Source organism: Schistocerca piceifrons, chromosome 4, assembly GCF_021461385.2.
Source record: "Schistocerca piceifrons isolate TAMUIC-IGC-003096 chromosome 4, iqSchPice1.1, whole genome shotgun sequence".
Taxonomy (NCBI): Eukaryota; Metazoa; Arthropoda; class Insecta; order Orthoptera; family Acrididae; genus Schistocerca; species Schistocerca piceifrons.
This window is the reverse complement of record NC_060141.1, coordinates 89,343,666-89,369,331: the sequence shown is the minus strand read 5'-3', so window position 1 is coordinate 89,369,331 and position 25,666 is coordinate 89,343,666. Positions and strand designations below refer to the sequence as shown.

The 25,666-nt window shown below is 43.6% G+C and overlaps 1 protein-coding gene across 1 annotated transcript in view; it reads right to left on the bottom strand.

The window, feature by feature from the left end:
- LOC124795618 (Down syndrome cell adhesion molecule-like protein Dscam2) overlaps window positions 1-25,666 on the bottom strand; it is a 594,927-nt gene that overhangs the window by 182,515 nt on the left and 386,746 nt on the right. Inside the window, exons 9-10 of the mRNA XM_047259690.1 lie at window positions 13,668-13,841; window positions 13,424-13,574 (exon numbers count right to left, since the gene is read on the bottom strand). Coding sequence (XP_047115646.1) covers window positions 13,424-13,574; window positions 13,668-13,841 — 325 coding nt within the window. The remainder of the gene's footprint in view (window positions 1-13,423; window positions 13,575-13,667; window positions 13,842-25,666) is intronic.

Here is a 25,666-nt window from a genome sequence, read left to right as displayed (position 1 = left end):
TAAAATAAATTCATAAATAAATGATGGGTGACAGCACTGCGGGTGCAAAGATGTTTGTTGTGACAGCTGGAATTTCTTCATTAAAGACTGTACATTGGAGTTCAGTTGCATTGATTAATACTTCATCTGATCCATCATTGTTATCATCACTACCCTCTTCAGAGGTGGCTAACTGGTGCACATTAAACGTTTCTGATGAATTCTGAAATACGCAAAATGTAAACTTTAAAACACTGTCCCCCCTAAAGCTACATACTAAAACATCGATTAGATTTTAACAGTATTTTTTTCTTACTTTTATAGGAACCACCTACAAAAGCAGAACGGGAAGAAGTATCAAATGGATTTGAAACAATGTGGCACTTGCCACATTGTATTGATGCAATAGATGGCCGACAAAATCATATGGTGGTGTGTGATTCTTCAGCCGCTCCAAGATGGGTGAGCGATTTTCTAAGAGAAAGACGCGCTAGAAGAACTATGGAGAATTTTTTTGGAATATTGTTAACAGTTTTTCGGTGTCTTGGAACAGCAATGCACCTAAGTCCTTAAAAACACCGTCAGTGAGTTCTGCAGCTGTGTCTTTGCACAATTTGAGAAGAAATAAAGAAAGTGGAACAGTTTACTCACCACCTGGCAGTTTTGGTGTGGAAGTTCCAGAAACAGGCAGGGTTCAGATGGCAGTTGGAGGATGTCTCCGCAAAGGGAGGCATGTCTTCAGAGAAAGGGAGGCAACGCAGAAAGAACCGCAAGGAATATAAGGGATCAATTTGCAATTTATTCTAGGCGCTCAGTCCGGAACCGCGGGACAGCTACGGTCGCAGGTTCGAATCCTGCCTCGGGCATGGATGTGTGTGATGTCCTTAGGTTAGTTAGGTTTAATTAGTTCTAAGTTCTAGGCGACTGATGACCTCAGAAGTTAAGTCGCATAGTGCTCAGAGCCATTTGAACCATTTTTTTTGCAATTTATTATGTATCGCGTGTTGGTAAAGTGAAATGGCAACAGAAATACGCATAAATAAATATCGAGTGAAAATACAAATGTAGTGAACAACTTCCGAACGAAACCCTTATAGGTTTAGTTATTAACAATAGAAGCCATTAACTCGCAAACTACTTTGTATCACAACTTGACAAAGTGACAAGATAAGAGAAATAATTTCCAGTGAAAATGCAGAAGTAATTACAAAATTTCCGACTAAAAGTCTTACAGCTTCAATTACGCTAGTGAATGACATTTTACTTACGACTGTAAATATTTGTATCCCCGGCTTGTTTACGCCTTCCAAAATCGTAATATGCTCGTAAAATATCCACTTCGGAACGTAGATCTCAGTTGTTACGCACCCACTTTTAGTTTTGTGCATTTTACAATGCTCACGATCGTACCGTGTTTTCATATTTGTCCGTTTCCTTTCACACTCCACAAGCGGCCTGCCAACTTTATCCGAAACTTCTTTCAGCAAATCTCTCCTTTTATATCTGTCTTTATAAGCAGAATCAGAAGGACCACAGAGGTTTCCTCATTTCAGCTCTAACAAAAACTGAACTGTTAGATCTGTTGACCATTCGCAAGCCGCCATTGTCGAAAGAAACACAGCAGACGATACGGCACATGCGCACGTCACACAACTCTGTGGTATTTTTGCTCAAGGACCATAAACTACAAACTCTAGGCAGAAATTCCCACAACTAGTTGTTCAGACTCGCGACTTCAAACAACGAAGTCAAACTTCTAACTGAAAACAGTTGTCAGTTGAGTTTGTTGGAGTTGGTTTTCAGTGTGAATACGCCTTTAACGACATTACACCGCCAATGGCAGAACATGCCCATATGCCTGTTTACACTATGGTGCTGTTTAGATCAACAGAGTATCTTCAGGTATAAACACTAACAACTCTTGTAATAATATTAATCAGCAACAGAAGACTTATTCTACAATTCTTTTTCAATTATATAGTAGATCGTTCCATACGGAACTTTGGAGCAGTAAAAGTACCCGCTGGAGGGGCAAGTAAATCACATAATTATCTCCTCCTCGCTTTCTGCTTGTTTCCTTCTCTGTAGCGCTTCGTCCACTCCTCAGTTGTTATGACTCTGTAACAATAGGTAGTTTTCGATCAAATAGCATATTTGCTTCAGCACCCGCTAGCCGACCTTCGAGATCTACAATGCCTTAGCGAAATAGCACGGTAGCAGCAAGAACTCCATTGTTGAACACTAGTCCGCTCTTCAGGCAGTTGCGTGAACAAAGAGCAGGCGCACTGTTGCCAGATTTACTATATAGCGATAGACGTCTGTTCGCTTGCAGCTTTTACTGAAGTTGTTACTTGGACGCAGTGACACTATCAGCCTGTTTACATGGGGCTCCCGAAGCCGGATTTCGTAAACAGATTTCCCAATACCGCTTCTGAGAGGTCATGTAAACACTTCAAAGTCGATTCTGGGCATCAGCTGCCTACTTTCCAATTCCGCAATCGATTTTCGCTACCATGTAAACACAATCGGTTTGAAACGTGCTTGGGTTGTCAAGTTATGTCTTGTTTTAAGAATATTCGGTTAATATAGACTTATTATGCAGTGAACGAGAAGCAGAAATAGTAGAATGAACATGAAGGTGTGTGTCTGAAATATTTAATTGAAAAGAAATAACGACTTTGTTGACTGAATCATAAATTGGATCAGCTGTTTTCCAGCCGCCGTATTTACTGGGCTAGCAAAGCCGCTCCAGACCTTAATATGTAAACACGACAGAAACGGTTTCCGAAATTCGGTTTTCAAAAAAATGGTTCAAATGGCTCTGAGCACTATGGGACTTAACATCTGCGGCCATCAGTCCCCTAGAACTTAGAACTACTTAAACCTAACTAACCTAAGGACATCACACACATCCATGCCCGAGGCAGGATTCGAACCTGCGACCGTAGCAGTCGCGCGGTTCCGGACTGACCGCCTGAACCGCTTGACCACCGCGGCCGGCAAATTCGGTTGCGTCTTCCGGAAGATGTGTCACATGTAACCGTAGTGTGCAGAAGTGACACTGAACCCGTAGTGAGCGTTTACAGTCACGGAAGAGGGCAACGCTTCTATTCGTAGGCAGCAGACTGGTGGAACATTAACGCACCACTCCCTGTTAGTTGTTAAACCGTCTTTCTTCCCTTTTTTTTTCTTTTTTGTTGACAGTTTGCTCCTCCTTTGTTCCTACAGCCTTTGCAGTGCCTTTCTCGCCACCCCCTTGTATGGCCCCGGCCATACAGTAAACATTGTGGGGTTGGGGAAGCCTGATTTACACATTTAAAAAAAGTGTTTAGTAGTGGAAGCTGGAAACCTGACACTACATACATTCACCGGGAGAGAATGAGCAAATCGAGGTTCCTGAATGCGTTGAACATGAAACCATGCATGAGAACTTTATAGAAATGCGTTGATATGCGGCACACCAACTTAATTTTTGCTCCTTTTCGTCGTCACCATGTGTCCGCCACACAACGCTCCGACCAGAGCCCCACCTCTGGATTGCAGTGACGAAAGTACTGCAGTGCAAGATGTGTTCTCAGTGTGCACAAACAGTGTTAAAATTCACAGATGACTCAACGCTCGTTTCATAAAATTTCGGGCATGCAGTCGCATAAATTCAACTTCTTCTGTGGCCGCATGCACAGTGGTTCGGTCCGCGGGTTTAAAAGGACGGAGCAAGTGCTGGAGCGTCAGTCACCTCGGATCACTCTGAATATGGCTGGACGGTATTCAGCCGAAATATTAGAAGAAGAAGTTGAATTTACACGGCTGCACGACCGAAATTTTATGGAACAGTCTTTGTGCCACTAAAATATGAAGACTTAAAACTTGTCCCTATTGACATCACCGAACCTACCGTACATCAACAATGCCTACCACTTACGAATCCATTTTCACAAAGTAAGTACAATTCCATTATGAATTGTGTCACTTGTACACAACGATATCAAGACTGTTTGCAGGATCATTTTCGTGCTGTCCGCATCTTCCACAACAATGCGTGCAATTTGAACATTCGCATACTGCCACGCAACAACCGCTTGTGTGTCACGAACGGTTGCCGGCCATGTTGTCTCACACTATGGACCTGCTTTTATAGTTGGAGGGTAGTGCCTTTGCGGGCAATGCTCCCATTCGGAACCGAGTGAAACATACAAGCGACACAAACTGCGTGTCTCCTGCGGTCTTCCGCTTCGTAAAATGCAAACGTTCAGTTGTTTACCGTTTCGCCGCAACAAACCTAGCTTCACACACAGTCGCCAGCCACCTTGTCTGCCGCAGGAGACAATACCGCAAACTCTGCCTTTCGCTTGATGTCCTAAACTTAGTACTCACCTCAAACTGCTACCTCTTGATGCTGCCAACACCACCTTGTGGTTCGCGACAGTTGACAGTATTTTCACGGCAACAGGAGTACACAATGATGATGCTAGATATGTCAGTTTACTCTGCCATCTATTAGGTCAAGTGGAAGTCATCAGTGACGTCCTATTACCATCGCCTCAAATGACAAATACGACACAGTGAAGCTCACACTCCTACAGCGCCTCTCTCGTATCCCTGAACAACAAATACAGGAGGCTATGCACGATCATCAGCTACATGAAAATACTATGTCTCACCTCTGGTGACGTCGCTGTGTAGCCGCCGACCGTGCCCTCGTGCCGGACACGGTATTATGGACACTATGGATGGTGAAACTATCGACGGAACTACAACTAGTGTGGTCAGACTTGAGTCCAAACCTGTCGAGAAACGACTTATGCTAATCGACCGTATGTTCTCCTGTTATCACTTTCAGCGCCCACCACCGCCGGCTGAGCCAGTTCGTCACACACCTCTCTGTCCAACTCCAGCATGCCGCAGCAGGAACACCTCGCCCCCGCCACAAGACAAGGTCACATCCGGTGACTCGACCTCCTCACGATTGTTGTGCTATTTGTTTCATACTACCTTCGGGCAGACAGCTCGAAAATGTCGGAAACTATGTGGCTTACCAAACGCCTTCAGCGGGCTGTCCGCCTCGATAGCTGGGGAGCGATGAACATATTGATTACAAGATGTATATGGAAAATGAAATCAAGAAAATACTTAAATTCAAAATCACAATAAGAAATATGGTAACATGCTACGAATTGTCTTCAACAGAACGGGTATAGGTTAGGAACTGGATTCCTAGTAGAGAGGCAATGGGTTGGGTCACGATCCCGACCCTAAACTCACCTGCAAGTCACACATGGAAAATAAATCAGTAGTACAGCAGGTACAAGAATATGACGGCAAACATCTGGTGTCTGATATAAAGGAAGATCTTGAACTCCCTAAGGATGCGTTTAGAAGACTGGAACTGACAAAAATAAGAAGGCAGTGAAGTATTTTGCGATGTCGCTGTTCGTGACTGCTCTTCTGTCCACGTAATTTACCCTGGAAGGAACACACATTAAGGATTTACTGAGTAATTAATTTTGGTCTGAGAAATGATGATGAGGAACCTCAGGCTGCAGAAGAAGAAAATGTTCATGCTGAACTGCCACCAATTGAAGGTGACAGTGAAGGTGCTAAATTGTGCTACTGCTAAAGACTGAATATGATTCCTCACTCTTTCAATGCTGTAATTTATGACTGCAATTGTCTGTCACCTTATTTATGACATTTCATTGTAGCCATTTTTGTTACTGTTTTTGTGGAATTAAAAAAAAAATTGGTCAGCGTGACGGACTGCCGTCCTAAGGGGCCCGGGTTCGATTCCCGGCTGGGTCGGGGATTTTCTCCGCTCAGGGACTGGGTATTGTGTTCTCTTCATCATCATTTCATCCCCATCCGGGGCGCAAGTCGCCCAATGTGGCGTCGAACGTAATATAAGACCTGCACCGAGGCGGCCGAACCAGCCCCGTCAGGGGTCTCCCGGCCAATTTTCAGCAGTCTAAAATAGACACTACAGCTCGCTCAGCCCTGCATAGTTGACTATCCCTCTCGAATGTCGCACAGGCTCACATCACTTCTACGGCACGCATGGCTAGATGCCTCTTCATTCAAGACCTAATTACGAAACAATTCTTCCTTGTTGATACGAACTCTGATACCAGTTCCCTGCCATACGACAGCACGCTCGTTTTCGAGCCTTCGTCGACTATTAATCTGCACTCGGCAGATGACTCCGAAATCTCCGTACATGGCGCCAGCTCATGCGCCATACAGATTACAACGAATCTACAACGCACCTGGCGTGGGCAGCCTCCCTATGCCATTACAAACTCTTGCTCATGGTGTTAACGCAGCACATTACTGGGGCTCGGGTTCAGACAGATAAGTCGCTACGCTAGAAACTTGTAGCGAAATGCGGGAAGACCTGTACAGAATGACCGCTTGGTGCAAGAATTGACAGTTGAACCTCAAGATAAAAAAAAGTGTAGCGTATAGCGCACATATAGGCTGAAGGATCCACTGTTGCATGATTACGCGATTGATGAACAACCACTGGAAGCAGTAACATCCATAAAATATCTGGGACTGTCTGCAGAGAGCGATTTAAAATGGGACACTCACATAAAGCTAATCGCTGGTAAGGCAGATGGCAGTATTATATTCTTTGGGAAAAGCATCAGGAAATGTAGTTCAAAAATGCCTCTGAGCACTATGGGACTTAACTTCTGAGGTCATCAGTCCCCTAGAACTTAGAACTACTTAAACCTAACTAAACTAAGGACCTCACACACATCCATGCCCGAGGCAGGATTCGAAACGGCGACCGTAGCGGTCGCACAGTTCCAGACTGTAGCGCCTAGAACGGCTCGGCCACCCCAGCCGGCGGAAATGTAGTTCAAAAAATGGTTCAAATGGCTCTGAGCACTATGGGACTCAACTTTTGAGGTAATTAGTCCCCTAGAACTTAGAACTAGTTAAACCTAATTAACCTAAGGACATCACAAACATCCATGCCCGAGGCAGGATTCGAACCTGCGACCGTAGCGGTCTTGCGGTTCCAGACTGCAGCGCCTTTAACCGCACGGCCACTTCGGCCGGCCGGAAATGTAGTTCATCCACAAAGAAAGTAAGAGGGTAATCCCAAACGTAAAGTCTCCTATTTTTTTATAAGTACAGAACTCTGTTTGTGTGGTAGTTGGCCACACTGTTATGAAGAGTGCTTCCCCCGCTGTGTGTAAACATGCGCACGCCACGCTGAGGCGCTCAGTCTAGGCTTGGCAGCCGTTGAGAAGGGAGCTTCCGGTGGATGTTACCGTCAAGTGCGAATTGTGCGCAATCATTCGGTTATTGAACGCAAAGGGCACTGCACCGATTGAAATCCATCGCCAATTGACGGAGGTGTATGGTGAGTCGTGCACGGATGTCAAAAATGTTCGTAAGTGGTGTAGAGAGTTTGCAGCTGGTCGGACCGAAATTCACGACGAGCAAAGGAGCGGGAGACCGTCAATTTCTGAGGAGACAGAGGGTCAAAGTGCTCAGGTCAACCATTTACGCTGACAAGTACTGCAAGACTCTGAAAAAACTCAAACGGGCAATTCAGAACCGGAGAAGAGGAATGTTGAGCAAGGGCGTACACATTCTCCATAACAACGCTCGCCCACACATCGCTCGGCAAACCGTTGCTCTTCTGCAACAGTTTCAGTAGAACATAATCACCCACCCGCCCTATAGTACTGACATGGCGCCCAGTGACTATCACCTGTTCCCTACGTTAAAAGAACATTTGGCAGGAAAGCGATTCAGCTCCGACGACGGGGTGAAAGAGGAGGTTCATAACTTTCTGAACTACATGGCGGCGAGTTGGTATGACATGGGCATACAAAAACTGCCACAGCGTCTACAAAAATGCAGCGACAGAAATGGTGATTGTGTCGAAAAATAGCTAAATGTTCAAGTTGTAAACTGATGTAAACCACTGTAGAAATAAACAGGTTTATGTACTTATAAAAAAATAGGAGACCTTTCTTTTGGGATTACCCTCTTAGTTTGCAAAACCCTCGTTCGGCCAATAGTTGAATATTGTTCGCCAGTGTGGGATCCGTACCAGGTAGGGCCGATAGACGAAATAGAAAAGATCCGAAGAAGAGCAGTGCGTTTCGTTACAGGTTCATTTAGCAAGCGCGAAAGCGACTCTGAGACTCTAAGCCAACTACAACAGCAGACGCTTCAAGAGTTGCATTCTGCATCACTGTGTAATTTACCGTTAAATTTCGGAGAACTTACGTTCCTAGGAGATTCGGCCAATATATTGTTTCCTCCTAAGTATGTCTCGCGAAAAGAGCGTGAAGACAAAATTACAGAGATTCGAACTCCCATGGAGGTCTGCCAGCAATCGTTCTTCCCGCTAACTATTCGCGACTACAACAGGAAAAGAGGAAAGTGGAGCTGGTACAGGAATTACCTTCCGCCACACGCAGTCACGTGGCTTGCAGAGTATAGACGCAAATGCAGACGTGAAAAAGGAGGAATATGAGAAAAAAACGCGGGAATGTGGGCTGAAATCAAGACCCAGGTGCAAGGAAAAGGAATAGTTCACTTGAACTTGCGTGATGCGGAAATGGCCTATACGAGAAGAAGAATACATACATTTTACAAAATGGATGTAACTATGTATGTACGGCACCAACGGCCTTGCCGCAGTGGTAACACCGGTTCCCGTCAGATCACCGAAGTTAAGCGCTGTCGGGCTGGGCTAGCACTTGGATGGGTGACCATCCAGTCTGCCGAGCGGTGATGGCAAACGGGGTGCACTCCGCCATTGTGAGGCAAAGTGAGGAGCTACTTGATTGAGAAGTAGCGGCTCCGGTCTCGTAAACTGACGTACGACCGGGAGAGTGGTGTGCTGACCACATGCCCCTCCATATCCGCATCCAATGACGCCGGTGTATGAGGATGACACGGCGGCCGGTCGGTACCGACGGCCCCGTCAGGGCCTGTGGAAGGAGATTATTATGAATGTGTGAGGTCTGTTCAAAAAAATTCCGTAACATTCGTAATTTCGCACCGGTGGTGTGTTTGAGCGAAATGGGGTCGGCATCCCTGCATACGCCTGTGTTAAATGAGTAACTGCCGGAAGTTTCATTGTTGTATGTCTGTTAGTTACTGTTCAGTGCTGTACTGAGTAGAACGTCGTGTCTCACAATTTGCGAATTTCGAGATGGCAGAGTTAGAGGACCAACGCTTCTGCATTAAATTTTTCGTGAAACTCAAGAAAACCTTTGCAGAGGCACGCCAGAAGACGCAGGGGGCCTACGGTGATGAGTGCTTAAGCCGCACTCGGTGTTACGAGTGGTTCACACAGTTTAAAAATGGCTACCCTCGTTCAGGAGGTCCTTGGACGTCTACCGACTACACTCATGTCAGGAACGTCGACGAACTGTGCGTGCCAATAGAAGACTGACTGCCCGACAGATTGCAGTAGAGTGTAACATTTCAGTTGGATCATGTCATGAAATCCTGTGAGAAGGAAGCGGCTTGAAATGTGGCGTGACAATTCATGGCTCTTGCATCACAATAACGCACCCGCACATTCATCTCTGTTGGTGCGTGACTTTTGCACAAAAAACAAATCACTGTGCTACCTCAACCTCCGTACTCTGCAGGCCTGGCCCCTGGGGATTTATTTTTTATTCCCAAAGTGGAAAACCCTGTTGAAAGGACGAATATTTGCAACGATAGACGAGATACAATTCGCAGAAGGCCCTTCACGCGATCCAGCGTACCAAGACTAGCTTCCAGAAGTGGAAACGGCGTTGGGATCGGTGTTTCAATTGTGTAGGAGAGTATTTCGAAGGAGACAATGCACAATGTGATGATAAGGTCCCATACTCCGAGGAGCGTAGGGGACGATGCGGGACACCCGCAGTGCCCTACTAGATAAGGTCCAAGTGGAGGTGCCGGCCGGTGTGGCCGAGCGGTTCTAGGCGCTTCAGTCTCGAACCGCACTTCCGCTACGGTCGCAGGTCGAATCCTGCCTCGGGCATGGATGTGTGTGATGTTCTTAGGTTAGTTAGTTTTAAGTAGTTCTAAGTTCTAGGGGACTGATGACCTCGGATGTTAAGTCCCATAGTGCTCCGAGCCCATTTGAGCCATTTTTGAAAATAGTGGAGGTGGTTTGCCATTGCCTTCCTCCGACCGTAATTGGGATGAATGATGATGATGCAGACGACGCAACAGCGCACAGTCATCTCGAGGCATGAAAAATTCCTAACCCCGCCGGGAATCGAACACGGGACCTCGTGCGTGGGAAGCGAGAACGCTACCGCAAGACCACGAGCTGCGGACACAATAAGGTAAGCGTACAAAAATTTTGTGGACAAAATTGCGTAATTTTTCGAACAGACATCGTATGTTTGTGTTTCTGTATGTATGTTCTACATCTCCTCCTAAACCAAAGGATCGGTTTCAACCGATCTCGGTACATGTATCACTTACAGTCGGGGAAGAATTACTGTGGAGTTACGAACCACGGGGCGAAAAATCAGTGCAGCCTACGACGTGCGGATACCTATACTTTAGTCATCCAGTATTTGAAAATGAAAACACTTAGTGACATACAACAAACTTAAGACATAATTTCAAACCTTTACCAAACCGTTTTTTGCTGACAATCCCAACAAAGTGGTGAAAGAATAAAAAGTTTATCGCTTGCTACATTTTCGCTATTCACGCTGTAAAACTGCATTATTAAGAATGACGTTTTAATTTACTATTTCTTTACTGTCAACTGTATTCGCTACACATTTTGCAGACAGTACTCACATGTAACACTGAACATTATGTCATTGAGCGACACATAGTTCAGGAGATGTGACACCAGATGCGTCAAAAACTGCCGCACCATGCAAGACGTTTTAATTTATTACTTCTTTGCTACTAAGTCTACTCGTAACAGATTTCGCATACAGTATCCACATATGCTGCTGAAAGTACTAGAAAAATATGTCATTGTAAGTCACTTAGCTCAGGAGATATGACGTCATAAGCAATGAGATACGACAAAACTGCTACATCATGCATGACGTTTAAATTTATTACTTCTTCACTACGAACTCTATTCCCGACACTTTTCGCAGACCGTAGGCACATATACCACTTGATGTACCTGAAAAAATTTATCATTATACAGCACATAGTGCAGGAGATACTACGTCATAAACATTGAGCTGCGTGAAAATGAAACTGCATAACGAAATTGGCTGAAGATACAGGGGAAATATGTGTACAAATACAAGTGAAATACGGTAAACATGTGTAAAATATATTGGACATGTGCACACGTGGGCAGCGCTACTGGTAAAAAACTCATAGTAAACCCCTGGAACTATTACAACCAAATTTGGTACACATATTAGTTACCGTAGGATATGGAAAGAAATCCGAGTACCATGAAATAAGAACCACCAGCGTCCTACTGGAGTGAGCGTGATAATATGGTGAGAGAAGGGGGGAGGAGGGGAATGACAGACACCTAGGGGGAGGTGGAAGTGGACAGAGAGAGGGGGAGAGGCGAGAAGAAGTGGTGGACGGAGAAAGGAAAGAGGAGGAAATGGGTAGAGTCAGGGCGAAGAAGAGATAGGCAGAGAGAGAGGAAAGAAGAGATGGAGACAGGAGAAGGAGGAGGAAGCGGATAGAGAAAAGAGAGAGGAGGAGATGAACAAGGAGAGGGGGAGGGGAGATTGAAAGAGATGGAAGGAGGAGGAGATGAACAAAGAGTGGGGGGAGGGGGAGGAGATGGACAGAGAGGGGGAGGAGATGGGCAGAAGGGGAAGGAGCAGATGGATAGAAGGGCAGGAGCAGATGGACAGAGAGAGAGAGTGGGGGGGGGGGGGGCAGAGAGAAGGGTGGAGGAGGTGGAGGGGTGGAGGAAATTTACAGGGAGGGGTGATGGACGAGATGGACAGATATAGAGGTGGAAGGAGGAGATGGACTAATACATACCCAGCTAACTCCTGATACTCGGCTAGTATGGAATAAATTAACACTGGTTTGATTCAGACTTGCGCGTATTTCCTTCAATGTTGTCGAATTTTTCGAAATATGTTTGTATTCAGTATGACGTAAATCGTACAAAAACATTTGCACGCACTAAATAAATTAATATTTCTGTTGCTTTTGATATTCCTCGCACTTGGCCGCTGCGGTCCCTGTAGAAAACTACAAGCTGCAAGCGAGAGCGAGCTAGCGCGGGCGCCCGTGGACTGCGCTTTACAGGCCGAGCCGTAAGATTCGTTTGATGCAGCTCTCCAGTTTTGCTTGTACTGTACGTCACGTTCTTTAGAAACATTTTTGCTGGTTGACTCGTTGCAGAACGTTTTCGTTCCTTACTCAATCTGAGGCAATATAGATTATGAAGAACGTGTTAGTTGATATCGGCAGCCGGCCGGGTTGGCCGAGCGGATCTAGGCGAGCCCGGAACCGCTAGACCGCTACGGTCGCAGGTTCGAATCCTGCCTCGGGCATGGATGTGTGTGATGTCCTTAGGTTAGTTGGATTTAACTAGTTCTAAGTTCTAGGGAACTGATGACCTCAGATGTTAAGTCCCATAGTGCTCAGAGCCATTTGAACCATTTGATATCGGCAACTCGAAAGATTCACATGGGGACTTAATGATATCGCTTTTCAATCACAGAGCACAAAATTATAAAATGAAACAAAGCAGACGCAGCGAAAGATCTACTATTAGCATCACCACCTCTGCTTTACCTCCAGCTTTGTTCCAGTCAACACAATATCAATTTGTACTCCCCTACAAAACAAAACTCGCGAGTTTGTGTGTAGTTAGCTTACTAGTCAAGCAAGGAAGAATAGTCTAACCGAGACCGTTGGTGACAGAACACTAGAGCAATTGTAAAAGTTAACTATCGAATGGAATGAAGAGTTTCTGCACAAAATTGGCGGAGGAAAGAACGTATGGAAAACACCGACAAGAAGAAGAGGGTAGGATGATAGGGACATGTGTAAGATATCAGTGAATAACTTCCATGATACCAGAGGGAGCTACAGAGGGTAAAAACTGTACGGGAAGACAGAGATTGGAATACACCCTGCAAGTAAATGAAGACGCTGGGTGCAAATGCAACTTTGGGATGAAGATGTTGCACGGGAGAGGAATTCATAGCGGGCCTCTCCTCTCTGATGACTCAGAAAAAAAAGTCCACGACCATGAGGTGCCGTCTCGTATTGATGTTGGGCATCATTTCTGAATGGAGTCAGAGGCTAATCATTTCTACCTTATGATGAGGACCTCCACAAAGTTTGATAAATATCTGACTAGTGCTTCATGGTGCAACAATCTAAATTTCCGTTAGTATATACAACCAGACACGTTTCAGCAATTGCACAGCGTTTATGTATCCGGCTCCTGAAGCGCAGCATGGGTGTTAAATAGTGCCAGGTACAAAACGTTATCGCGTGTTACCTGTAGTTGGTCGCAGGGGTAAGCTTGAGCTTGCCGCCACGCAGCCACGCCACGTTGATGGGTTTATCTCCGTTGACGTTGCACTGCAGAACAGCCGTGTCCCCCTTTTTCACCGTCACCACACTAGCTGGCGCCGAAAAATATGGCGAAGCTGCAACAGTCAATTTCATCTGCGGCGTTACGAGCCTTAATTGGGTTTGCGCGACTCAGTAATAGAGGGATAAAAGTGGTGTAGTGAACTTACAGTTGACTTTGACTTGTATGACTTTTCCGATGCCCGTGCCAATGCCGTTGGTGGCCTGGCACAAGTAGAAGCCCTCCTTGTCCTCCTTCACGTTCTGCAGCAGCAGAGAGCCGTTGTTTAACAGTTTGACGTAAGGCTTCTCCCGTATCTCTTCGTATTCTCCCGACTTACTGCCTGTGGAAATACGAGGCGGTAGATTGGGTTCAGTATTGTGAGTGGAACAATTCTTGCAACAACAGGATACATACTGCTTCAGGAACAGGCAAAACATTATGTACAACAGTAAAATATCTATTACAAAAAATGACGAAGCAGTTTTATTAAAAAATGAAAACTACATTAATCTGCTAAAATAAAAATACGGGATAAACAGTAAATAAATAGGGTGTATTAGCGACATTTCAAAGGAATGTATATTAAATGCATTATGTAAAGTAACTTAAGTCGTATCATATTCAAAACATTTGGTATATAAAAAGAATGTATTTCATAACAGACGGAATTGGGGTATACAATCTCGTTCTTTAAAACCGTGCGTTATAAGTATGATGACATAGTGAAATATTGTGAAACACGAGACAGTCAAAAGAAATAGCACCTGAGATCGATAAGTGAATGCGCCACTGATAGTAATTATCAGAAAACATGTTTGTACTGAATCTATTTCAGGAATCACCGAAGTAATACTGTGAACAAAGGACATGGCATGTGCATTTACAGAATTTGTCGACAGAGTTTGTTTGGAATGAACAATACTGTTCCACAATAATAATCTGTGAAATACCTAGAAATTAAAAGGCGAGTAAACTTTATTAGTTATGAGACGTGTTAACGGTACGCTTTGCGTTAATTGTCCTTGTGATTTTCTTATCTGGGTAAATTAACCACAACGCGAACTTGCGCTATTAACTGTAGAACATTCCAGAACAACACCTTGTGTAACAACTTTTTTTAGCATTTCCTCACTTCCCTGTCGCAAATCTGGTCCTTATCTGTGGTATTTACGATTTCAGAGTTCACTGTGCATATGCTTTGGCGCTGAAGCATCGCTCAAACTAATTTTTCAGCATTTTTTAATTTAACGTAATGTTACATCTATAGCCAGGTAAGGTAGAATTTCGATCTCCACAACGAACCAAGTCGCTACATTCCTATCTAAACAACGAAATCAAATATATTTCCAGCAACTTTCTTAACTTAAAAATGAAATGTTTTGTAATGTCAACTACAAATCGTTATTCAATGAATTTAAATATTGACAATGAGCAAAGCGCACTCATTGTCAGTTGTACATCGAAAACAGCGTGCATGTTGTCCGCCCCTATGCCGGCCGGTGTGGCCGTGCGGTTCTAAGCGCGTCAGTTTGGAACCGCGTGACCGCTACGGTCGCAGGTTCGAATCCTGCCTCGGGCATGGATGTGTGTGATGTCCTTAGGTTAGTTAGGTTTAAGTAGTTCTAAGTTCTAGGGGACTGATGACCTCAGTAGTTAAGTCCCATAGTGCTCAGAGCCATTTGAACCATTTTTTTTTTTTGTCCGCCCCCGGTAGCTGAGTGATACCGGCACTGTAGCTCAGTGTGTTCGATCAGAGAGCTGGTTGGCCTCTGTAACAAAAAACTGAGTGGAAGGATCAACAAACGAACTTGACCGGACGTCATCTGACGTCCGCAGCGACCAAACACAACGATCAACAACTAACAAAATGAAAAAAAATGGTCAGCGCGACAGAATGTTAACCCTAAGAGCCCGGGTTCGATTCCCGGCTGGGCCGGAGATTTTCTCCGCTCAAGGACTGGGTGTTGTGTTGTTCTAATTATCGTCATTTCATCCCCATCGACGCGCAAGTCGCCGAAATGGCGTCAAATCGAAAGACTTGCACCCGGCGAACGTTGTACCGAGGGAGACCCTAGTCACACGACATTTGCATTTAGCGCGCATGTTTAAAATTATGTTTGGTTTCGTTCAGGATAACAAATGCCTTATACGGTAGTAATAGTATAAGACATATTGTACTACGGTAATAGAGCTATGTAATGTAACTACATTTTAATCGAAATTACTTACAAACAATAAGTTTGGGTTACGAACATTGCGTCTCTTAATCATAACCACTCGTAAGTCTACAGTACGCAGTAAGTATCCGCCGCTTTTCGTTTGAATATTTCATGATCGCCACTTACTATTTTCGGGAAGACCGAGGGTGTCACAGGATCATAAAACTGGTCTTCTCTTTGTAGCACATGTGTTATGTAGTGGTCCATAATATCAAATAAGTCTGTGCCAAGCGCATCTTATCAGTGGACTCATGTATTCAACGGTGCAAAATAACAATTTTTTATTTGTTTTTTGGCTTTGGGCAGCACAAAATTTGTAAGTGATAAAGCCTAACTATGGCAAAGATAGCGTATCGTCGAAAAAGTCGCCGAGTGCCGTCGAGTGCGATCCTTCTGCGAGCGTAAATAGGTGAGTCGGAAATGTTGCTCGCAGTTGGCAATGAAACTTCAGGAAGAAGAAGTTTCACAGATCTTGACTCACCTCGGAAGATGTTGCCCGCAGTTGGCAACGAAACGTCAGTAAGAAGAAGTTTCACCGATCGACCGCGGCCTCTCAGCCCGGAAGTTTTAACTAATGAGGATTTGCTTGATTCAAAATTCTACATTATTCGCTCCATGACGTGCGAGACATAGCCACTGGGTTCTTACGTGGCTTAAAACCTCTTGTCATTCAACGTCCAGTCAAGCAAGAAGTCTATTTTTCTTGAGCCACCTTTTTAGTGCCGGCCGGTGTGGCCGAGCGGTTCTAGGCGCTACAGTCTGGAACCGCGTGACCGCTACGGTCGCAGGTTCGAATCCTGCCTCGGGCATGGATGTGTGTGATGTCCTTAGGTTAGTTAGGTTTACGTAGATCTAAGTTCTAGGGGACTGATGACCTCAGAAGTTAAGTCCCATAGTACTCAGAGCCATTTGAACCATTGAACCTTTTTAGTAGATCGATAAAATTCAATGTATATTTGAATAATGAAGGTTTGCACATCAATTCTAAGAGCACTGCATACTTTTTAGTATTATTCAGTTCCATGGTGCAGCAATAAAGTTAGAATTTTCTTTGCGTAATCAGAAGTATACACTTCTACTCTATCCTCAATTTACAGAGGCGTTGTCGACACAAAAACTGTTGATGTTGTTGAGTTATACACGAGAAGGTTGAGTTTACTTAATTCCTTCCGCAGTTGAGTCTGGAGAGCATTATAATCTTTACCCTTGTTAAATCATGAGAAAACCTTACACCTTTCATAATTAAACTAAGATTCCGATTTCAACTTACTGTGTTTCTTTTTCAGCATTGGCATTTCATTGGACGACGTTTGCAAGGTACTTAGGAACCGCATATTGCCGGTACATGAATTTCAGTCACATGTTCGTTAATAGTTATTGACACTGTTACCTTGCAATGTTTACAATACATTCCGGGCCAGAAATACTTGCATAGGCCGTAGTATTGTCACGATAAGGAGAAAAGCAAGCTACGAGAAGTGAATGTGGTGACTTTCCCTCTTTTGTACTCCACAAGGAGAACGATTAGCGAGGAAAAAAGAAATCATTGTTTTAAGTAAGCGAAATGCTTCCGAAACTTTACCTCGTAAAATGGTGCAGGATTCTTACCTCTTCTAGAAATTTTTAAATGACTTAATTTCCGCCATCGACTGTGGTATTTATTCTACATCTACATGTACATCAGTACTTCGTAAGCCACCTGACGGTGTATGACGGAGGGTACTTCTGATCGCCTCTTCCCTGTTCCGCTCGCGAAAGGAGTGAGAAAGCGAGGTGGCGCAGTGGTTAGTACACTGAGTACACTGGACTCGCATTCGAAAGGATGACGGTTCAAACCCACGTTCGGCCATTCTGATTTATGTTTTCTGTGATTTTACTAACTCGCTTCAGGCAAATGCCCGGATGGTTCCTGCGAAAGGGCACGACCGCCTTCCTTCCCCATCTTTTCGTAATCCGATGACACCGATGACCTCATTTTTTGGTCCCCTCCCCCAAATCAACCAACCAAACAATCGAATGACGTGTGGGAATAAGGATTATCAACAAGAATAACTCTTAATGTCTCGAATTTTCTCGTCGAGATCATTTCGCGAAATGTATGTGGGAGGAAGTAATATATTGTCAGCATTTTCTCGGAAAGTACTCTCTAGAAATTTCAGAAGTAAAGCTGTCACTGATGCACAACGCTTCCTTGTAGCATCTTCTCTGCCTCTTCTATCAGTTCAGCCTGGTAAGGATCCCAGATTGATGAAAAATACTCAAGAATTGCTCGAACGAGCGCCTTGTAAGCTACTTCTTTCGCGAACGAGTTACGTTTCCTTAAGATTCTTCCTGTGCATCTCAGTCTGGCGTCTGCTTTTCCAACGATTTGTTTTATGTTATCATTCCACTTGAAGTCAGTTTTCAGCAATTTGTCATCAATATTGCAGTTGTACAGGAGTAGGTTCTTTTCCCTGTTTATGTACGATATGTTACAATCATTTAAGTTCAGGATCAACTGCCAGAGAGTGCAACATTCATCAATCATCTGTAGGTTAGTCTGCAAATTGATACTGTCTTCTGGCGTTACTATTTTGTTACAGACAATCGCATCATGTGTCAACAGTCTTAAAGAGCTTTCGACGCTATCTACTAGATCGCTTGTATACATAGTAACGTTCCTATCACACTTCCTTTGGGTACTCTGGTAATTACCTTTATTACAATAGGCACTATTGCAGTTTCGGTCTTAGGTCATCTTCAAGATCTCACATATGCTGAAAACACAGCAGTAGTTAACATTAATAAAAAGAATAAGAATGATATGAGCCTCTATCAATCTTCGTCACGTATATCATCGGTTTGTGACGGACAGAATAAAAACCCACGAAACTAAATTTGTGTTTACTGCACACGTCAGTAGTGCTCACCGCACTGGTAAAATAGAAGCAGATGTTGGATCACAGTTTTGAATATATCGCGAAAGCAGGTTGTCCAAGAGGTAGGTAAGATCAGTACCAATTTTAAAGACTGTATACCAGTTTACAACCTGTGGCATAACCCTTAGTTTATGGAAACAGGCGATTGACTCATAAGTTTGATGTACCTCTTCAAAACGCACGTCTCGTAACAATGCCCCTTGGCGGCACACGTTTGCAGCTCTTTGATGGAAGGGCTGAAATAATTAATTAAGGTAGTTTGAAATAAAAAGCAAACGTTTATGTTAACATTTTGTTGCGGTTCACGTGAGCAGTGAGAAAACTATGAAATTCATAAGTACGAGTCATCTACGACCAGAGTTACGGTATGTGAAAAGTAATGTTTACAAAGATCATAATCAAAAACGGACTGCTGGCAAGTTGTTGACTATGAACACAGAAACAAAGTGGTGAAGTTTAAAAAAAGTTTAGAAGACTTACGAACCTCTGTAGAATACAATTATGGCTGAGTGATGGAGATCTTCTTCTAGTACGACGACAGCAACGAGAATGTACTTTCTCAGATTTCAGTTTTCGTGTATACATCATCAACCAGAATTCCACCGACAAACTTTCGGAGGTGGTAGTGTAGTGTTGGCAGTTAGCCAACACTGCGCACACTAATTGAGAGAGGAGGCCGAAATGCACGCGTTAAACTCACGCAGGCTGGCATGAGGTCTGAAACAGGATACGTAATGAATGCTATAAAGAAAAGTACGTAGCTGCTGGAATACTTAACTTTAATCCATCATTGGTGTACATCGCTCTTGACGATACAAGTTATACTTTTTAGATAACTGCAATATACTGTAATGGCGCCTTGCTAGGTCGTAGCCATTGACTTAGCTGAAGGCTATTCTAACTATCTTCTCGGCAAATGAGAGAGGCTTAGTCAGTGTTGCATCGCTAGCTAAGTCGTCCGTACAACTGGGGCGAGTGCTACTAAGTCTCTCGAGACCTGCCGTGTGGTGGCGCTCGGTCTGCGATCACTGACAGTGGCGACACGCGTGTCCGACATGTACTAATGGACCGCGGCCGATTTAAAGCTACCACCTAGCAAGTGTGGTCTCTGGCGGTGACACCACAGGTAGTGTGGACCAAAACAAGGAAAATATATGTAGTAAACATGGATTTTAAAATGCATGTCTTAAGAGCAACGAGAACTTATTGATCATCACTGCTGATGAACACATCTCTTCTACTGAATAAGTGTTCATAGCTCTTAAGGCACGCATTTTAGAGGTCATGTTTACTAGACGTATTTGTCGTGTTTTGGTTCACACTAACACCTCTGAAAGTTTGTCGGTGAAGTTGTGGTTCATCTGCATATTAATTTCTATGTTCCGTAGCTCTGTTCGGCGTTACGAATAGCATTTATGAATTTCTTTTTCGTTTTGCGGACTTCTGCATTCATATCAGGGCCGGTTCGAGAATGTTTTTCACCCAAGCGACATATCATTTGTCCTCTACTCCCTTCTTTTTTCCCGCCCTCCCTCATACGTTAACTGCAGTTCCTTGAGCTCTTGGTAAGATCTTTAAAAATAAACATAAATTGAATGAGCACGGAAATCGGTTGTTCTCCATACTAATAATGAGACACCCTCTCTACAAATTTTGCACTAGAGGCGTCTCCGACACCCTCTTAGCTTGGCGCCCCAAGTAGCCGCATGTGTCGCTTAGAGGCGTCAACCGGCGCTGATTCATATAGACAAACTGGTTGAGTGACTTCACTTGCGCCATATTTCGAAATAAAAGTAACATTGTTTCGCTTGTCTTTGTAGAGCAGCGCAGTCGGCGTGAAAAAGAGGAAGTAAGGCTAAGAGTTTTACTAGACTGCCTCTTAATTTAGACACTCAGATAGCGTACAGACAATATTATATGAAATATTGTCCGTTTTGGTGTAAGCGGGATTTTACGTGTCTCGATAAGACTTAATCAGGAGTCAGGATTTTAGTAGGGAAATTCGAACAATCCCACCAAAACCGAGTTGCCTGGCAAGCCTGATTGGAATGTCTTGTGAATTTCAAAAGTAGCTACAACTGAAACAACATTATCCACTTCGACACCAGTATATCCACAGACGAATGTGTGAATAAAATTAGACAGTGGTAGTATACAGTGAATTTGTTGTAGCTGAGTTAAGCCAGGAGACTTGTTTAATGCAGCTCTCGAAGCTAGTCTATCCTGTGCAAGTGCAAGTCCACGATTATTAATATGAGTTTTTTGCAATTTCTCCAAGCTGCAGAGCATCAAATGTACAAGGTAACATGAACAACTCTCTTCATCTCTGCATAATTACTGTTGTTTATGTTCATTTGGACCCGCTTATTGCGTTCAAGCCGTGGTTACACTCTACAGTTCTTACCAACGACGCTTCCCTACATTAGCAAATTCACGACTCCTTCATGCCACAGGATGTGTGCTACCAACTGAACCTTTCTGTCAGCCAAACTATACCATAAATTTATTTTCTCCCCACTTCGATTCATTAACCCCTCATTCGTTATTTGATCTACCCATCTAATCTTCAGCATTCTCCTGTGCCATCATTTCTGAAAAGCTTCTATTCCCTTGTCGTATGAACGATTTATCATCCACGTTTCACTTCGTACAAGGCTACAGTACAGACAATTACCTCTTGAAAAGAGTTCCTAACTTTTAAGTTTATATTAGATGATAATAAACTTCTCTTTTTCAGAATTGTTTTTTGCCGGTGTGCGTTTTTACTAGTTTGTTGGTTGGTTGATCCGGGATAGGGGACCAAACAGCGAGGTCATCGGTCCCAGCAGATTAGCGAAGGATGGGGAAGGAAGTTAGCTGTTCCCTTTCGAAGGAACCATCCCGGCATTTGCCTGAAGCGATTTAGGGAAATCACGGAAAAAAGATCAGAACGGCCGGACGCGGGTTTGAACCATCGTCCTCCCGAATGCAAGTCCAGTGTGGCTAACCGCTGTGCCACTTCGCTCGGTGATCATTAGTCATTTTGCTGCCCAGATAACAAAATTCATTTGTTAATATTAGTCTCTCGTTTCCCAACATAATTCCCTCGGCATCGCCTGTTTTAATTAGATCACAATCAATTATACCCTTTTGTTGATGTGAATCCTTTAACTTCTTGAGACTCTTCCCATTCCATTCAACTACTCTTGTAAGTCCTTTACCGTCTGTGAGAGAATTACAATGTTATCAGCCAACGTCAAAGCTTTGAATCTTCTACCTGAACTTTAATTCCTTTTCCAAATTTGTATCTGATTTCCTTTACTGACTGCTACATGTACAGAATGAATAACATCGGGTATAGGCTAGAAGCCTGTCTCACTCCCTTCTGAATTACTCTTTCCCCTGCATGTTCCTCGAGTCTCACAACTGCGATCTGGCTTCTGTAGATAACTTTTCACTCCCTGTGTTTTATCCTTGCTATCTTCAGAATCTGAAAGAATGTATTCCAGTCAAATTAGTCAAAAGCTTTCTCTAAATTAAAAAAATGCTCTATAAGCAGCTTTGTCTTTCTATAGTCTTATCTTGTAAGATAAGTCGTAGAGTATTAAATAATTGATTGCATATTGTTGTTTGCAATCAATCATTTAATAATATATTTGTAATTCGTTTATTATATTAATTAATAGTTTGTGTGCAATTTTACTCTGTAGATGCCATACGCTAAATAAATAAATAAAGTCGTAGAGTCAGCGTTACCTCACGTGTTCCTAGATTTCTCCGATATCTAACCTTCCCCGAGCTCGACTTCTAGTTTTTCCAAACTTCTGTATACAGTTAGTGACAGTGTTTTGAAACCATGACTTACTAAACTCATAGTTCTGTCATTTACACACCTGTCAGCAGCTACCTTCTTTGGAATTGGAATTAGCCGTATTATATTCCTCTTGAAACCAGAGGGTATTATGCCTGTCTTATGTATTTTACACGCCAGATGAAATAGTTTTCTCATTAGATGGTCCTCCAACGGATCTTAATAATTCTTATATAAATGTCGTATGCTTCAGGTTTCGAAAATGGTTCAAATGGCTCTGAGCATTATGGGACTAAACATCTGAGGTCATCAGTCCCCTAGACTTAGAACTAATTAAACCTAACTAGCCTAAAGACATCAAACACATCCATGCCCGAGGCAGGATTCGAACCTGTGACCGTAGCAGCAGCGCGGTTCCGGACTGAAGCGTCTAGAACCGCTCGGTCACAACGGCCGGCTGTCAGGATTCGACTGAGAGCTTTGGGTGCCCTGTTAAATTCTTCTCGCGGTATCATATCTATCATCTCATCTTCGTCTACTACTCCCTCTTTCTTTTTTTATAATGAATTTACAGAGCAGAAATGCGTACGGCATGTATCGAAATTAACGTCAGTGCCTTTCGTAGACACACTCATTACAGTAACGCATTTCTTAGCTCGCATTAGAAGATCAAACGCATAGTAACTATAACCTGCAGGAGATGAGCTGGGAATGTGAAAATTAGTGATAGCCTACAAATATATCCTCCTCTGCATGAAAGATGACAATATACAAGCGTCAAAGCTCCTCAAAGCTCCAGAGAAAAACAAGGTATGACTAGTTTTGTAGGTATACAGGTACTGGATCCACTATGGCATGTAGCCCACTTTGCTATTCTCACAAACAAGAAATATCTTAGGAGTGAACGTTCAGATATTCAAGGCGGTTTTTTGCGTTCTAGCCGACCTGACTCCGGTGCGGTGGAGCGGTTCAGAATTGTTCACTAATTTCTCTTGCATCCAAGGCAGCAACTGCCGGCCGGAGTGACCGAGCGGTTCTAGGCGCCTCAGTCCGGAACCGCGCTGCTGCTACGGTCGCAGGTTCGAATCCTGCCTCGGGCATGGATGTGTGATGTCCTTAGGTTAGTCAGGTTCAAGTAGTCCTAAGTCTAGGGGACTGATGACCTCAGATGTTAAGTCAAAAAAGTGGCTCTGAGCACTATGGGACCTAACTTCTGAGGTCATCAGCCCCCTATAACTTAGAACTACTTAAACCTAAGGACATCACACACATCCATGCCCGAGACAGGATTCGAAACTGCGACCGTAGCGGTCGCGCGGTTCCAGACTGAAGCGCCTAGATGTTAAGTCCCATAGTGGTTAGAGCCATTTGGACGAAGGCAGCAACTGTAATTAACCATTGCAGCTGCAAATAAAGAAGTAGGCAAAACGGGGCAGGAACGTGTAATATGAAGGTTTCGATCTTAGCTTAAACGAACGACGCTGTAGTAGAATGACGTAACAATCTCTGATTGATGTTGATTACAAGCGCTGTAGCCTATGCTGCTCTAGAAATATTGTTACTCTAAGTCTGCACAGTGTTAGTTTTCACTTTCCGATGTATTTCTGTAAACTGCAGAGTGAATACGAACGTATCCCAAATGAATATATATGAAATATAATGGAAAACTCTTACTGGTGAATTAGCTATGTGTAATTATGACGGTAATGCTATTGATATTTGTACACTGTAGCCTGAATCGTGTTTTGATGATTTTAGATATTCAGGTCTTACGCAATAGTAAATGAATATATATTGGTGGGAAATAGAAAACAAGCACGAATTAACTTCCAGGAGTCTGATTATGACAAATCACACAAGAATGTTGAAAATAAGTTGTCACCAGTAGATAATTTTTTAAATTTTGATTATTAATTACTAATAAGCTCTTTAGGACTATGAAAAGTATGTACAGGTGGGAATTTGCCTTAATTAGTGCCCATGTTTCATTCATTGTCTTCCTGTGGGCTTCCATTCTCTCTTCAGACCATGTTCTCCCAGTCTTCTTCTTCGGTTTACTTCTTAGTAAACTTGCCATTTGTGAATTTTGGACTGAAGATTTCGCCGTTTTGGACATCTTCTGGAGTAATTTCTGCAGATTTCAGATCAGCTTTGATATCGCTAATTCCGTCGTGTCAATTTTCGCTTTACTCCTGTTGTTAATAAAATCGAATATTTGTTTTGTAAGTCTGCCTGGATCCATTCCTTTAATGTGGTACATTGTTATTGCCAAACCTATACCACGTTGGTGCACTTATTAACACAGACAAATCAGTTGAAACCAGCCGTATAATGAACTCTACAATCTATTCCAAGCCAAAAGATTCGTATTGGAAAAATAAAAATGTGTTCGTTGATAAACCTTGCTTAACACTAAAAATGATTCGGGACGTTCGGCTGACAGCAATGTATAGTAGGAAGGCAGAAAATTTAAGGTTTGACGATCCGTCGTCGGCAATGTCGTTGCCCGTACTGTCCTGACCTATTTCGATACTGAGGGTGTTTGACTGTTGTACTAACCAACACGTTCTCCACATCCCTCACTCACTGAAAACATCGAGACAGGCATTGCCGAGAGACTGGCGCGCCACCACTCATCAGACACTGCAGTCGATGAACTCTTGACACAGAGTTGAACCAACATGGAGTGACGCACGAGCATAGGGCCCTGTAAACCATCGAATTTGTATGTCAAATTCACTGTTTGCTGTCCACGTGTTTGTCAAACAAACGAGAATTGCAGCAACCAAGTTTGTTTGATTTCATCTCACTTTAGAGCAGCTGTCACGCTGTGGATGTCATGCCCCAAAGCATTTTGACACTAGTGGGCGATGTACGAGGAGCAATGCAAGACGCTAAATTCGAAGTCTGCTCCAGTTGCTACATGTCACAGATAACAATAAGGCAAGCAACTGCCTACAGTATGACAAAGTCATGCTTAAACGTTCAAACCTGTACGTTAAACTGTGCACTTACAAATTTTCTCGAGGCGCACATTGCCACATAATTTGACAAACATCAGAAGTCTGACAAATTGTTTGATCGCCTAAAGTTGCCTTATCTGTGAATCAGACTCAGAACGACCCTATGCCCAGCCCTGTTACGTTCGTTACTACTGACAGAGTTGGCAGCTCAATGTAGTAAATTTCGCACCCTGTCTCCATCCGCCCTCCCGCTTCACCCCTCCTCCACCCCCCCC